The 14694-nt window shown below is 36.9% G+C and overlaps 1 protein-coding gene and 1 long non-coding RNA gene across 5 annotated transcripts in view; one reads left to right on the top strand and one right to left on the bottom strand.

Annotated features, from left to right (window-relative positions):
• Positions 1–8872, bottom strand: part of LOC114153127 (uncharacterized) — a 23310-nt gene extending 14438 nt beyond the window's left edge. Inside the window, exon 1 of the long non-coding RNA XR_003597276.1 lies at positions 8660–8872. This is a non-coding gene — a long non-coding RNA (uncharacterized LOC114153127). The remainder of the gene's footprint in view (positions 1–8659) is intronic.
• The window catches only part of p4ha2 (procollagen-proline, 2-oxoglutarate 4-dioxygenase (proline 4-hydroxylase), alpha polypeptide 2), a 25139-nt gene extending 10445 nt beyond the window's left edge, over positions 1–14694 (top strand). For 2 of the 4 annotated variants that reach the window (XM_028031463.1, XM_028031464.1), the window contains 12 exons: positions 709–846; positions 2270–2509; positions 4367–4563; positions 5075–5251; positions 6011–6081; positions 7696–7795; positions 7867–7920; positions 9590–9613; positions 9709–9774; positions 11414–11482; positions 11866–11962; positions 13913–14694. In XM_028031463.1, the coding sequence (XP_027887264.1) occupies positions 709–846; positions 2270–2509; positions 4367–4563; positions 5075–5251; positions 6011–6081; positions 7696–7795; positions 7867–7920; positions 9590–9613; positions 9709–9774; positions 11414–11482; positions 11866–11962; positions 13913–13983 (1304 nt within the window). In that variant the 3' untranslated portion in view covers positions 13984–14694. Of the gene's footprint in view, positions 1–708; positions 847–2269; positions 2510–4366; positions 4564–5074; positions 5252–6010; positions 6082–7695; positions 7796–7866; positions 7921–9589; positions 9650–9708; positions 9775–11413; positions 11483–11865; positions 11963–13912 lie in introns of all 4 variants that reach the window. The other 2 variants (XM_028031465.1, XM_028031466.1) reach the window with 2 other exon arrangements.

Raw genomic sequence — 14694 nt, 5'->3', positions numbered from 1 at the left:
TACTGCTCTCTGTGAGCAGCTAGCTCCTTTAGCTTTGATGTTGTGTGGCTTACCCCAACTGAGCAGTCCTCCCTGTGGTTCCCCATTCATGTATGAAAATCCCTTTTTTTTTGCTCTGTCCTATTCTGGTTTTGGGTTTTCAGTAGCTGTGAGCCATAACAAAAATACATGCTCGTAATATGTCAATAAATTTGTAATTAATCTGAGCAATTTTCCCTTTTTACTGAAACGTCTGAAACAAATGAGCTCTGATGATTTCTTAGTCATTCAGATTCACTTGGACAGTAATGAAACAGTCATTGTGGAGCATAACTGGACTAAACCCTCTAAATACTTTAGGCTTCTGCTAATAGTTTCACAAATAAGTTGCAGATAATTTAGTTTGCTCCCACGTCCACACTGTGTGTGTTAGGTCTAAGAGGTGAAAATGATTTCAGTTGGGTTCAGTCTTCTCAAGATACATGTGTAGGTCTGGTTATGAACTTGCTGCTCCACAGCTGAGCTGAGCAATATAAAAGCCAGCTGGGAAAGTTAATGCAGGAGTGGCAGTCGCATCATACTTCTCCCATGACATACTGGCTTTATAAGCCCTGGACTGTAGGAGGCAAACAAGAAGTACTGCTGCTTTTATGGACTCGTTTTAAGTTATTGTTTTCATTTTTTTCTTTCAGTAAGTTGTGATTTTTTACAGCCATGCTGTTTTCACAGGTTTCATCGGGAACATTTCCGTACACAGGCAGTACTTTCCTGATGCGGAGGATGAGACCGGTGCTGCCAAGGCTCTGATGCGTCTTCAGGACACGTACCAACTGGATTCAGAAGCGTTCTCCAAAGGAAAACTGCCAGGTAATTAAATAAATGGAAACGGTTGTGTAACAGTGTGTATTTGTGTCTATAAATGTTGATTCTTTATTGGTGTTTTCACCGTCCAAATCTCCTCAGTCTATTATTAGTTACTGTTGCTTTGAAAAGCACAAGGCATTGTGGGATGCCCCCTCCCAGACCTGGACTCCATTTACACAGACCGGGTCAAGAAGAGAGCTGGATCCATAGCGATGGATTCCAGCCACCCGGGCCACAGACTGTTTGTGCCGCTGCCATCAGGCAAGCGGTACAGGAATATACGGACTACAACAAATAGACTGAGAAACAGTTTCTTCCCCACAGCCGTCAGAGCCATTACTCCCTGCCGCCCCCCCCTCCCACACATATCATAACCTCGCAGTCACACATACATATCCCCCACCCCCACACAGCCATATTGTTCTGCACTTTGCACTGTCACATCATCTGTACTTTGCCATAATTGGACCTGCTGCTACTTCTTTGGTGTGGTTGAGTGCCTTTAGTTAATTTAGTTGTATATATTGTTATTATTATTATTGTGTGTTTGCTTATTTATACTGTATATATTTGACCTTTTGCACGGGAGCTGCAATGGAAATTTCGTTGAATTCTGTTCAATGACAATAAATGCTATCTATCTATCTATCTATCTAAAATGACCTGTAGCCAGAAAATGCAGAACAGTTTGAGGTTGCTGTTTTAATAATACCTACCATGTTGAGAGAGTACTACAACTGTTAGTCACAGCATGATAAAAAAAAGTTAAACTATCATACTGACATTAATGAGTCAAAGGCATTACATGCAGGTTAGTGGATAAACAATAAGAAAATGGCTCAAACTTCAGGGTCCAGATATCAGTCAGTAGCAATATTAAAACAGTTTTGTTGATGGTAAGATTATCAGAGAAAGGTTGAGTCCCCCTTAATGAGACAAACATATCCATAGTGGGAAAGAGTTCTGCTAAAATGTAAGTTTTCATAAAAATAAAAAAAAATCATATTTAGTGCAGCCATCAGCTGAAATTAAAAGTGCAGCAGGTTGAACCAGAAGTATTATGAAGTACAAAGACACGGAGCTAAAAATCAAACCTCTGACATCTACAGATGTTCCAAAGCTACATGTGGGAGTAGCTGCTGGTGGAGAGAGGTTATCTGTTCTGGCAGCGAGTTGTAAATGATTTTATTAACCTAATTGTAAATAGTTTAAATAGCTAGAATCATGTATTCTTGCCAGCTTATCAGAGGGACTGATGATCTCTCTCTTTCTTATTCAATACAAATAAAACCACTTCAGAGAAAACATGAAGTTAGAGAAGTCGATGAAAACAGAAAGTAGATGAAAACAGGCCTGAATAAACTGTTATTCTAAGTATTGTTAAAAATACCTTGACATTTTAACAGTTCTAATGATTATCCTACAGGTGTTCACTCTAACGCTGTCCTGACCGTGGATGATTGCTTCGACATGGGAAAGACGGCCTACAACGACGCAGACTATTACCATGCCGTTCTGTGGTTTCAGCAGGCGCTGAAACAGCTGGATGACGGAGAGGAAGCTGTGGTCACCAAGGCAGAGATCCTGGACTACCTCAGCTACTCTGTTTACCAAATGGGTGACATACCTCGAGCCATCGAGCTCACGCGCCGCCTTGTGGCCGTCGGTAAGTCGTGAGAAAATAAACCGATTCAGCCACCATGACGTAAAGATGGGTCTTTTTAATTCTTAAATCACAAACCACCCTGTGATCAGAGTGGGGGTTTAGCTTCATGCTAGTGCAGCAGGGTGTTGTCCAGGCTTTGTGACGGTTTGTGGTTTTAATCTGTTATTTCTGCTGTGTAGGCTCTTTGGACAGCTGCAGGTCATTCACTTAGAGCTGTGGTGTCCTTGGTTACACGTTTGGTGAAAGGAATTGACTAGAGTAGATGCAGATGTACTTGGGGCCAGAAACTAGAGTAAAAATAATTCAATGAACATTTAATTTCCGAGGACAGCTCACACACAGAAAACTGTCAGTTTTTCCCCTTAGCTTTTGCTTTCAGTGCATTTCATTCCGATTAGCAGAAAGTAAAACATTGCAGTTTTATTGTTAATAAGCTTTAGGCCAGATCTGGTGGTGAGGGACTCCAGTCTCTTTTCTTACCCTCATTATTGATGCATAAACCATCAGTGGGATAATTACATGAATCCCTGCATTATTGGGAGTTAACTCTAAATCTAATCTCTAAATTGACTAATTAGTTCTTCTGCCAAACATTTTATTAGGAGACCATAGAAATCCATATACATATGAAAACAAACACTTCAACATATGGGACTATAGATTAATAATGTTTTGTTTTTAAACATTTCATATGTAAAAAGAAAGAAACTAAAAGTTATCAGAATGACAGCTGGAAAGAGGCACCAGACTCTTCATGGACAGGCAGATATAAACAATGAATGGATGTTTAGTGCCCCCTGCTGGCCTTTGGAGCATTATACAAGACAAATTTACAATGTTTTACTGTAGAGACTCATGGTAAGCTTAACTATTTTATGCCTTAAGGTGAACATAAATGATGGGGAAGTGAAAAGTTTAGTATGGAAAAGTCTGAATTATTCAGATGAATAATGTTTCGCGTGCTGGAAGTAAATCCTATTTTTGTCATTTCTTTTGCCCCATCATGAACCCTGTATAGAGAACTGCTTCTGGTCTTAATGCAGCCGATGTTTCTGTAAGAATACTTATTTAAACTCTACCAAGAATTGTAATGGATTTACCTTGACATCATCTAGCCCTAGGTCATAACAGCAATAATTGTACATGAAATTAACATAAACCCTTTTGAGAAGTTATTTGATTATTTTGACATAAATGAACTTCCTGTTTAGGTCACTATTGTACTATTTTGCTATATAAGACTTATGTACAAGGGTCTGCCAGATTGCTGTTCCACCGTTTGCTCACCTTTTAATTTAATGTACTTCCCATAAATATCACAAGAGGGTAGACCAGTCCTTTCAGGTAACTTTCAAATCTGCAGATAAAAAAGTAGTAAAGTTTAATGAAGTATTCATCAGTAAATTTAAAAGTTGATCAAAACGACTAATGTAATCTAGTTGTTAGCCTGATTGTAAGATCTGACCATTTTTCTGCTTGCTTTATATTTTATAGTTCCTGAATGTATCAGAAGTTCTCATAATCTATGCAGTTTTTATTATTAGCATTTCCCTCTTGATATGAACATCCATTTTATTAAATAATAATCTAAAGAGAATTACATCTAAAGAGATTAAGTTTCATTTTTGATCATCTACACCATGCAGAGTTTAATGAAATAAACTCACTTCACAAAAAATATGAAAATAACCTCTGTCCCCTTTTTTCAACTAAATCTTGCATTTCACAATGTCAGATTTATGGCTTCCCTTTGTTTCAGAAGACGTAGTGGAAGTTGGGAAACCTAAATTAGTCAGATTGGCAGGTTTTCTGATTGCTTATTGTGATGCTAACAATGCATCCTTTCTACACTGACAGACCCCAGCCATGAGAGGGCAGGAGGAAACCTGCGTTACTTTGAGCGGCTGCTGTCCAAACAGCTCAATGAGATGAACCAGGCCTACCAGCCGGCCTCTGAGGAGCCCATCCAGCTGGGGACTTACACCCGACCAAAAGACCATCTGCCAGAGAGGGAGTCCTACGAGGCTTTGTGCAGAGGAGAGGGGCTCCAGATGGTGAGTCTGCTCCAGTATTTCCTGTCTGCCATTTTCTTCAAAAGTCCTGAATTGAATGTTTTTTTCAGTCTTTTGACTGACTGAAAATGTTTGTGAACACTAAATAACTTCCTAATTTGTAATTAATTTAAAATTAAGAGACAATAAAGAAGTATGAAGAGTTTGAGTAGATGTCTGCTGTTTTTAAACATTCTGGTAAATTTAGCTCCACAATATAGATGGGAATCCCAAATTAAAATGCTAAATATTATTAGTAAAATTCACTTTGCAAACCTGCTAAATTGATATCATACTAACTTACTAATTTTAAACTGTTTTGTATTCACACAAATCAATTATGCGAAATTATTTGCACATGTTTTGTCTGAAAAATAAACACAAATCATGACAAAATAAACGTTTTACTGGAATATTTTCAGTAAAGTGCAGAAAGACAGTTAAATGATATTCCTCAACATAACATTACAGGTGATTTTATATGGTTAGATTTAGGTTTTTGCATTTCTCCCAGACTGAAGCGAGGAGGAGTCGTTTGTTTTGTCGCTACCAAGATGGCCGTGGGAGCCCTCGTCTCCTGCTGAAGCCCATGAAGGAAGAGGACGAGTGGGACAGCCCCCACATTGTTCGCTACCTGGAGATGCTGTCGGATGAAGAAATTGAAAAAATTAAAGAGCTGGCTAAACCCAGGGTGAGATGAACAATAATGAATTAAAACTACAGCTTTTCTCTGACTTTGCTTCCATAAAAGTCAGATGTTGTTTGTCAGCGTTTCACCCTGTGGTTACCTAGAAAGGTGACCTGCAGATGTCGATCTTATCTGTTGAAGGAATTGTTTAAATCGCTATAGCTTTTTCTGTAAACAGGAAATAAAATATATAAATATAAATAATTTGGTAACTCGACGTTACAAAGAGCCATAATTTACAGATTATTTCTTCTTCAGATTAATAAAAAGCTCTGTTTTGTTCTTCAGGAGAATAACTGTTTACATGCCTCAGATCAAAGGAAACATTTTAACTCTAAAGGAGTGGAATTGTAATCAGATAAACAATTGTACAATATCCTGTGATTTTCCTTATTATCTATAGTGATGCATGAGTCTTTTACCTCAACCAAAAAATGTCTTTGTGCCCTTGATCCAGAGCACAATCATCCTGCTTTAACAAAAGCATAGTGATACCCTTGTGAATTGAAGAAAACTGAAGTTTCGGGTGTCGGAAAATCGAAAAACAACATTAATTACTTATTTGCATTTCTTTACATTATCAAGTTATGTTACGTTCCTTTTTTTAAAAGTAATTTAATGGTTTTAGAGTTGGATGAATTCATTGTCATATGAATGAGATGAAAATCAACATGCAACCTAAAACCAGTGTGGAAACAAATGAACTAGTAGAGGAGTTCCTCTGTTATAATGTTTATTTTGTGTTTTTTGTTGTTTTTTAAGCTTGCCAGAGCTACTGTTCGTGATCCCAAAACAGGAGTTCTGACCACAGCCAACTACAGAGTGTCGAAAAGGTCAGTGATAAAGATGTAGGATCCATGTGTTCCCTTCTGCTGGTTTTACTCTCTAAATGTGTTCATGATGTCTGGTCGACATTCTGCTCTTACTCATCGCTACTGCATATCTGCTTGTGGAAATTATAAAATGCAACCTTTTATTTAGCAAACAAACAGTGTTAAACTTTCAGAGTCACAACGAAACACATCAAACTGTTACATTGTGGCTCAGATTAACTTGCTTCAATAATAATTAATCTGATTTCACGCTGGTTTGCTGCTCTGGTTTTTAATAAGACTGACACCAAAAATTACTGAGAACTTATGTGAGAATCATGAATATTTATTACCAGCATAAACTGCTGAACGTTAATAGATGTTGATGGATAATTTGCATGGAAAAACAAAATTCTTTGAGAGGTAAGTGAAACACAGAGCAGTTTGAAACAGATGAAAAAAATTGAAAGCAAGTGAATATTGAGTCCAATAGATCAGATACAGTACATGGATACTACTGTTGTTAGAATAATTATCTAAGTTCATTTGCTTGTGAGTTAATTTGAAAGGTTATGTTTTCATATTATTATTTTGTTTGATGTTTACTTGACTCTTTTTCTTATGTGGAACACTATTAACCATTTGTAGGATGTTTGCCTGGAGGCTAGAGACTTTGCACATTCCTGTGGTATCAGCTTCCATCTGTAATTGATTAGTTGTGGTCAGCCATGCCCTTTTAAGGGCATGTCCACAGAAGGTTTCAGAGCACCCTGTAGAAAAAGGTCATTGGTCAAATTCTTTGTGTGACTATGTGAGAAGGCCCAACCTCCTTCCTTGTATTTTCTAATAAAGCCAAATGCAGAGAAAGATCTGGCAGAGTTGATCCCAGACAGTGTTTTACAGCGATTCGTTGCGTCTGCTTTCAAATCTCTCTCTTTTTGCAGAAAAGACAATTATTGCCTCCGGTTGAATCTTTGCTGGATAGGAATTAAAATAAACCTATCAACTGTATATATGAAGTCTTAATATGATGAGGATATAAAACAATAACAAAGAACTAGTTCAAAAAGACACAAACAATGTGGTAAAGAAACAACAGTAAAATATAGGAGTGTAATTAACTTAATACATCTGGGGTTATTTAGAAATCAAATAAATTGCGGTTGTTAAGTCATTATGATGTAAATGTCTCGGCTTGATTACACCAGATTATTTTCTGCCATCATGGAACCAAACAATGTGGTTTGTCAGGCTTGTGGTTTTTTTGGTCCAGAACCAGGGATGGGTTCTGAATAGAGTCACAGAACACTCCTACTCCATAGCCATGAAACCTAAGCTGGCTTCGCTTTGTCCAACAGGAGAGTTAGAATACAGTCCAAACCAGACAAAATAACTAACCAGGCACTTTACCAAGCTGTATATAAAACTTTAAATCTGTTTTAATAAGTGGATTGTAATTTATTTTAGACCAAAGTACCAGTTCTACTTAACAAGGTAAAGATTGATCCAGACATGCATTTGTCCATGTTATTTGTTTACAAAGGTTAACAGTTGAAATAAACTTGGATAAGCAGTCCACTAAGTTTTAACTGAGCACTTAGTGTGTCTGCATACATTTTGTGTTTCTGTCTTCAGTGCATGGTTGGAGGCAGAGGAGGACCCTGTGATCGAAAGAGTTAATCAGAGAATAGAAGACATCACTGGCCTCACCGTACAAACTGCAGAGTTACTCCAGGTAATTGTCCTTTATTATCACTTATCACTTCTTATTTTCGGTTATTTAACTTTCTATAAATGGCTTGTCAGGTTGCAAACTATGGAGTTGGAGGACAATACGAGCCACATTTTGACTTCTCAAGGGTGAGTTTCATTTTTAGTGACGTTTTGATGTTTGGTGGAATCTGAAAATTGCTCTCATAATAATGAATTTCAGATTTAGTCTCCATTGTATTATACACTGCTCAGAAAATAAAGGGAACACCTAAACAAAACAATGTAACTCCAAATCAGTCACACCTTTGAGGAACCAGTTGGGTAATAACACTTATTGCGAATCAGTTTCACCTGCTGTTGTGCAAATGGAAAACCCAACAGGTGGAAATGAGAAACAATTAGTAAAAATACCCTGATAAGAGTGATTCTGCAGGCGGTGACACCGATTATTTCTCTGTTCTCGTTCTTTCTGGTTGAACTTTTAGTCCCTTTCATTTTCACTGAGCAAATATGACAGAGTCTGGAAACACCGTGGAGAACGTTATGCTGCCTGCAACATCCTCCAGCATGACCAGTTTGGTGGTGGGTCAGTCATGGTGTGGGGAGGCATTTCTTGGATCACTGCACATGCTAGGCCTCATGTGGCTGAAGTGTTCAGCATGATGAGGGCATTGATCTTATGGACTGACCTGCCCGTTCCTCAGACCTGATCCAGTTGTGCACATCTGTGACATCATGTTTAGTCAATCCACCAACACCACGTCTCACCGCAGACTGTTCAGGAGCCAACTGAGACTCTAGTCCAGGTCTGGGAAGAAATCCCTCAGGAGAAAATCCGCCGCCTCATTAGGAGAAAACCCAGGCGTTGTCAGGAAGTTACAGACACATGGAGGCCACACACACTGCTGAGCCTCATTTAGACTGAGGAAAGTTCACTGATGTTGCATCAGCCTGTCATGTTATTTTCCACCTTCATATTGAGCATGAATCCAAATCCAGATCTCCACAGTGAAATAATTGTAATTTATATTGAGGATTTTTGTTGTTTTCATCTCAGTCAAATCCACTGTGTTAATAATAAAGCATTTCAATGAGAATATTTAATTAATTGAAATCCAGGATGTGTTATTTTATTGTTCTCTTTAATTTATGAGTATTATATTATATTATGTTATGTTATATTATAATGTGTTATGTTATATTATGTTATATTATAGACCTTTACAGCATTCAGATCAGGGTATATTCAAGTCACAATTATGCACCATTTTATTTTGGTCAACTATATGAAATACATTGTAAGTTTTTGGTTGTTATGTGACGAAATGTGGTTCAAAGGTAGTGAATACTTTTGCAAAACACAAAATTGTTGATGGTTAATAGTCCCTGGATATCATTTAAAGGCCAAACAGTTACTTTTAGTAAATTTGAACTTACTAGATATGAAACCTCACTGGTTCTGCAGGATTTCTATTTCCTGTTAGACATCAAAAAGATTTGATAGATTTTTAATTAAACTATGATCAATATTTTAAATTTTTTCAGTCAACAACTGAAAATATCTGTATCATGAAAAACTTAAAATCCATGAGGAGCCATACATTTTAATTTTACATTTTCTTCCATTATTTTAGTAAATAATGTGCAAGGTATGCTTCTATAAGAAAACTGTATGATGAGGACAATTTATCTGGTTGAAATTGCTACATTTGAATATAAAGTTTGAACTATAATTTGAATGCAGTGTGTGCTCTAAGCGGCAGGTTCCAAGTGAGACTTTCAGATAATAAGTTAAACGTATAAACATCTGTTGCAGCGCCCCTTTGACATCAGTCTCAAGGTCGATGGAAATAGACTTGCTACCTTCCTAAATTATGTAAGTAATGATGTGTCTTGTTTTTATCTTGAATTTTCTCTTAAATTTTCTCTTTATAGAAAGAGGAACCTGATGCTTTCAAAAGGTTAGGCACTGGAAATCGCTTGGCGACATTTTTAAATTACGTAAGTACAAGCATTCAGTCGCCGCTGATTGTTGACTGGCTGATTGTTGACGGTGTTAAAATGATTTTTGCTATATGTTCTTTTCAACAGTAATTTAGTTGAACTAATAAAAAGCAGAACAGACTTGATGTTTTTCAAATGGCTCCAGACTAAACAAAACGTTCCCAACCAGTGAAGAGAAAAGGAATAATTTTACAATCCCTGTGTTGCTCTCTGAATCATACTGACTCATCACAGCTTTATTCCATTAAGTTTTATCTCCTCCTCATAACTAGGACTTTTTCCAGTGTTTTTCTTGCACAAGACATATTTGTCATTATAGACAACAGCTTTTTTTCATTAGATTCTTATTCTACTTCACCTACTTTATTCCAAATAATGCCTATAGTTCACACAAATCAAATTTAGTCAAATAGGGCGTGCTATGGTGGCGCAGGGTGTTGGCACGCCCCACGTTGGAGGCCTTAGTCCTCGACGCGGACGTCGCGGGTTCGACTCCCGGTCCCGACAACCTTTGCTGCATGTCTTCCCCCCTCTCCTCACCCTCCTTCCTGTCTGCCTACCGTAGAAAAAATACGAGCCACTAGCGCCGCAAAAACTCTTCGGAGAGAAAAAAAAAAAAATTAGTCAAATAACACTTTCATTTCATTTTATTTTTTAACTGGTTGTGGTTTCCCTTGTGTCAAAAACTCCCAAATCAGTCCATGTTATTCTCACAGGAGGTGTGGCGGGGCAAAGGGCAATGTCAAAACCTTAGTTCCTTAGTTCTTCTCTTTGTTTTTTCTTTGGCAAGAAGAATCACAGGTGGAACTGATATTTTTGAGATTGTGATGATTCAGGTGGTATTTAGACAAACTATTCTTCCATCATGTTTACGCAGCAGAAAGCACAGTGAAACTCAGAGTGAGCTTTTGAGGATAGAAACCTGTTTTTGACTGGAGTCAAAAAAAAAGGTTAGGAATGTTTAAGATTAAGAAAAGACCGAAATGAGAAGTCCTCTTCCATAAAACACTATGAACAATATTATGGTATGTTTGTATTTAATACAGTGGTATGAAAAAGTGTTTGCCTTCTTCCTGATTTTCCTTATATGCATGTTTGTCACACTTAGTATGTCAGAACATCAAACCATGTAAATATTAGTAAAAAAACAAGGATGTGGCATGACCATAAACTGCTGGAAAACCCTCCAATGTGAATGAATTACAGCAATTCTGCAAAAATGAGTTGACCAAAATTCTTCCACAGCTGTAGAAAACTCATTGCAAATTATTGCAAGTTGTTGCTGCCAAGATCTCAATCATGCTTTCACACAGGGCCATTTAGATTTGGATTTTCTTCTTCCTTAATAATAAACATCTTCATTTAAAAACTGGAAACACAAAACACCAGTTATTAAAAACGTTCTATCTCAGCAAAAACAGATGAAGTTTAAATCTTTATCCACCTGAATTTTAGAATGTCAGTCTATTAAATTCTTCCATTATCTTTAACTAAAAATGTTTATCAGTCTGAGAGGACGAAAAAGTTAAAAATACCTTAAATGGTTGTTTAGAGGGTATACGTATATTCATAGTGTTGTTATTGTGGTGGTAAAGTTTTCTAAGTGCTCATTTGTAATTGTGTTGTTGGTTCACAGATGAGTGATGTTGAGGCCGGAGGAGCAACAGTCTTCCCTGACTTTGGGGCTGCAATCTGGCCAAGAAAGGTGATAAAACTTGAAATCGCTGTTTTATTGGTCTTTGTTGTTGTTGTTGTTTTACTGAATGTGAGTTTTTCTTTCTTCTGCTTTCCAAAGTTTATAAAAATCTTCATAAGATTCTGATGATAGCAGTATATTTAAGTAATTACCAAATAATTCTGATAATGAAACTTGTTCTAATCTCTACTATAAACAGTACCTTTTACAATATGTTTTCCTCTTTGTTGAATAAAAACTGAACTTGACTGCATTATTTTATCACAAGGATCAATTGGAATGTATCTTCTTAACTTTGAATCTGTCATGATTTTACTTTGTTTTTGAGAGATATGCTATATAAATAAAACTGAACTGAATAAATAAAAAAACTGAAACAAATGTATCCACAGGGAACATCAGTGTTCTGGTATAACCTCTTCAGAAGTGGAGAAGGAGACTACAGGACCAGACATGCAGCCTGTCCAGTTCTTGTAGGAAGTAAATGGGGTAAGATGGTGAATTTAGATTTGTGAGAAAATTATAAATGACTGAACTGAATTGAATTTATATGTAATAAAGTAAAAAGGGGAAAGAATCTTTTTAGTGGTTTCACAGCAGATCACTGGTTACTGCCAATAAATAAAAGATTAGCTGATTAAAGTTAGGTTCATCACTAGTTTGTGCTATTAGATACTAAAACACAGCATGTTCAGATCTCTTCATTTAACAGTTGTGAGTTGGTTTCTGAGGACGTATTAAAATGTGTTTGACACACATTAAACTGACTCCACAACTGATGAGGACTGTTCAAAGGTCTCTGCAGCTCATTCAAACATGACTGGATCGTGACTAATTTGAGAAAAGCTCTTTAATTGTGAAAGGAGTCAGTGATGATGCTTCAGTATTGGTTGTCTAAAATTGATTTTCACTGCTAATTTCCTGGCATCTGAGATGCTCTATACTCTACAAGACATTCCCATAATGACCACACAGCATATTCCTGTCATAGCAAAACAACCCAGCTCCAGCTTGACTGGAACCTCGCAAATATATTACACAACTCTGCCACAATGCAAATGATTTTTATTTCACCTGCAAACTGGAAGTTTCTGCACATCCACCATCAGTTCCAGCTTTGCTGTGGAGGAAACATCATAGCTTGGTTTTCTTATCAGTAGCATGTCAGATTGCAGTCCTATGGAGAGTGTGTTTTATTTTCCGTCATCTATTGGCAGCATCAGAGCCGGTGGCTTTAAAAAAGGCTGGTTCTGATTGAGGGAACTGCTCTGCAAACACAGCTTCTTTATAAAATTAAGAAAATTAGACAACCCAGTTTAGTTTCTTAGTTTATGTTGTCTGAACCTCGGTCTATAGCAATATGGGTCTGAAAATGATCATTTTGCTTTACTGTATATTATGTATATTGTTGAATTGACAGTGCAACAGAGTTACACTAGTTCTACATAACCTACACACCTGACTCCACTCCTGCCCCTCAGGTCCTGTATTTTTAGATGTTAATGCTTACACACCAATTACTCGAATCCCAACCTTTGAAGAGGTTTTACATTATCCACTTTGACAGTTCACTCAAAAAGCTGTTTTCAGTCCAACACATTTTACCTTCAGATTTGTATATTTTTCTCTGATGTACAATTTGGCCATGAATAATTACTACTGATATGTCTTAGAGGCACTTGTCATTATAAGTCAGGTGCTGAAGTGGTTATTTCAGCACAAGTTTCTAAGAATATTTGGAAGTTGACAGTAAATCAGGTGTTGAGTCACCTGATGAACTTGAAAGAGAGTGATATCAACAAAAACCTAAAATAAAGCTTTCTGTTACTCAACAAAATGTGGTTTAGTACTTGGTTGCAGAAAAGTTGTTGACAAGAGGTCAGATGTTTTTTAAGTTGGTCTCCAGGTGTGTGCACATCAAAGCAGGGACTTTGGTTCCCTTCTTTTTACGTATAATTTCTAAATCCTGAATGTATCTAGAATTTAGCTTCGCAACTCAAAGTTTCCTCCCTCCACAGGTTTTCTATGTGATTAAGTTCTGGAGAGAGGAGTTTCATTTGAATTTTCTGACAGGCAACAAGTTGAGTTCAGAACCTTGTTAAAGGAACATCATGTGTAACATGTATGTATCCTGGACACATTACTGGTCTGAACAAATCTGAATTCTTCCTGATTATTTCAAGTGCAGACCAATTTAGCACTCTCTTTTTTTAAACAGACCATAATAATTCTAGACTGTTAATTTCTTTGTACTACAAGTAAACCTACAAATTCAACAAGGTGTGACATTTCCTCACTGTGTAAAGGTTTCTATGTTAAGTGTTTTATTTTTTCCTGTACAAATCAGAACCATTCAGAGAATGACTGTTTTTCAAACGTTTTCTCCTGATCACAGGAGATGCCATTTAAACTGCTTTTATTTTTTGTATGTGTGAATAGTGTCGAACAAGTGGATACACGAGCGCGGACAAGAGTTCAGGAGACCATGCGGCCTGACGGAAGTGGACTGAAGCCTCCTTCATGTCTGTGCTTACCCTCCTTAGTGCTTGTTTTAGGCTAAATGTTGCAACACAGACACATTGTGCCAAACCTTTCAACATGTCTGTATGACCAAAAAGTGGTTTGCAGGGGAACCGACATCCATCTGCTGAGGGAGAGTTCAGTGTCCGTCATTATTTTCAGTACCCTGGTTCATCAGGTTTGATCAGACGATTAAAAGACAACAATTCTGAATTTAACCCTAATGAATATCATGACCAACATTTTTATTTTCATAAATTCACATCTCTTTTAAAGTAGTTTTGTCTGCCGCCTCAGACAGGAGTCAGACAAGGTTTCTTTAAAGCACTATAAGTTGAATTTAAGCTCTATGGTGAAAATGTTCACTACTTGTTCAAATTAAGTAGCATTAAAGCTACAGAGGAACCAAAGTCTTATTGATGTGATTCGTTTGTACAGTAGATGTGCTACTTTTATGTTTTACTAACTATTCCCACGCTGTCTGATGCATTATGGTGTAGTTTGAGTAACAGCTTTTTGTTTGTAATTCTCACTGTAATTTGGAACAGAATTATTTCGTTTCTTCTTCAAAACTTACAGCAAAATATTGTCTACAAATTATGTGCATTTTTTTTATTTATAGTGTGCTTAAATTATGACGTTTTTATATTCTCATTCCCCAAGTTGTCAATCAAAAGGTCAATAAACAATGTGTTTTATTA

Source organism: Xiphophorus couchianus, chromosome 11 (assembly GCF_001444195.1).
Source record: "Xiphophorus couchianus chromosome 11, X_couchianus-1.0, whole genome shotgun sequence".
Taxonomy (NCBI): domain Eukaryota; kingdom Metazoa; phylum Chordata; class Actinopteri; order Cyprinodontiformes; family Poeciliidae; genus Xiphophorus; species Xiphophorus couchianus.
The sequence above is the reverse complement of the archived record's forward strand: the minus strand, read 5'-3'. Positions and strand labels throughout refer to the sequence as shown.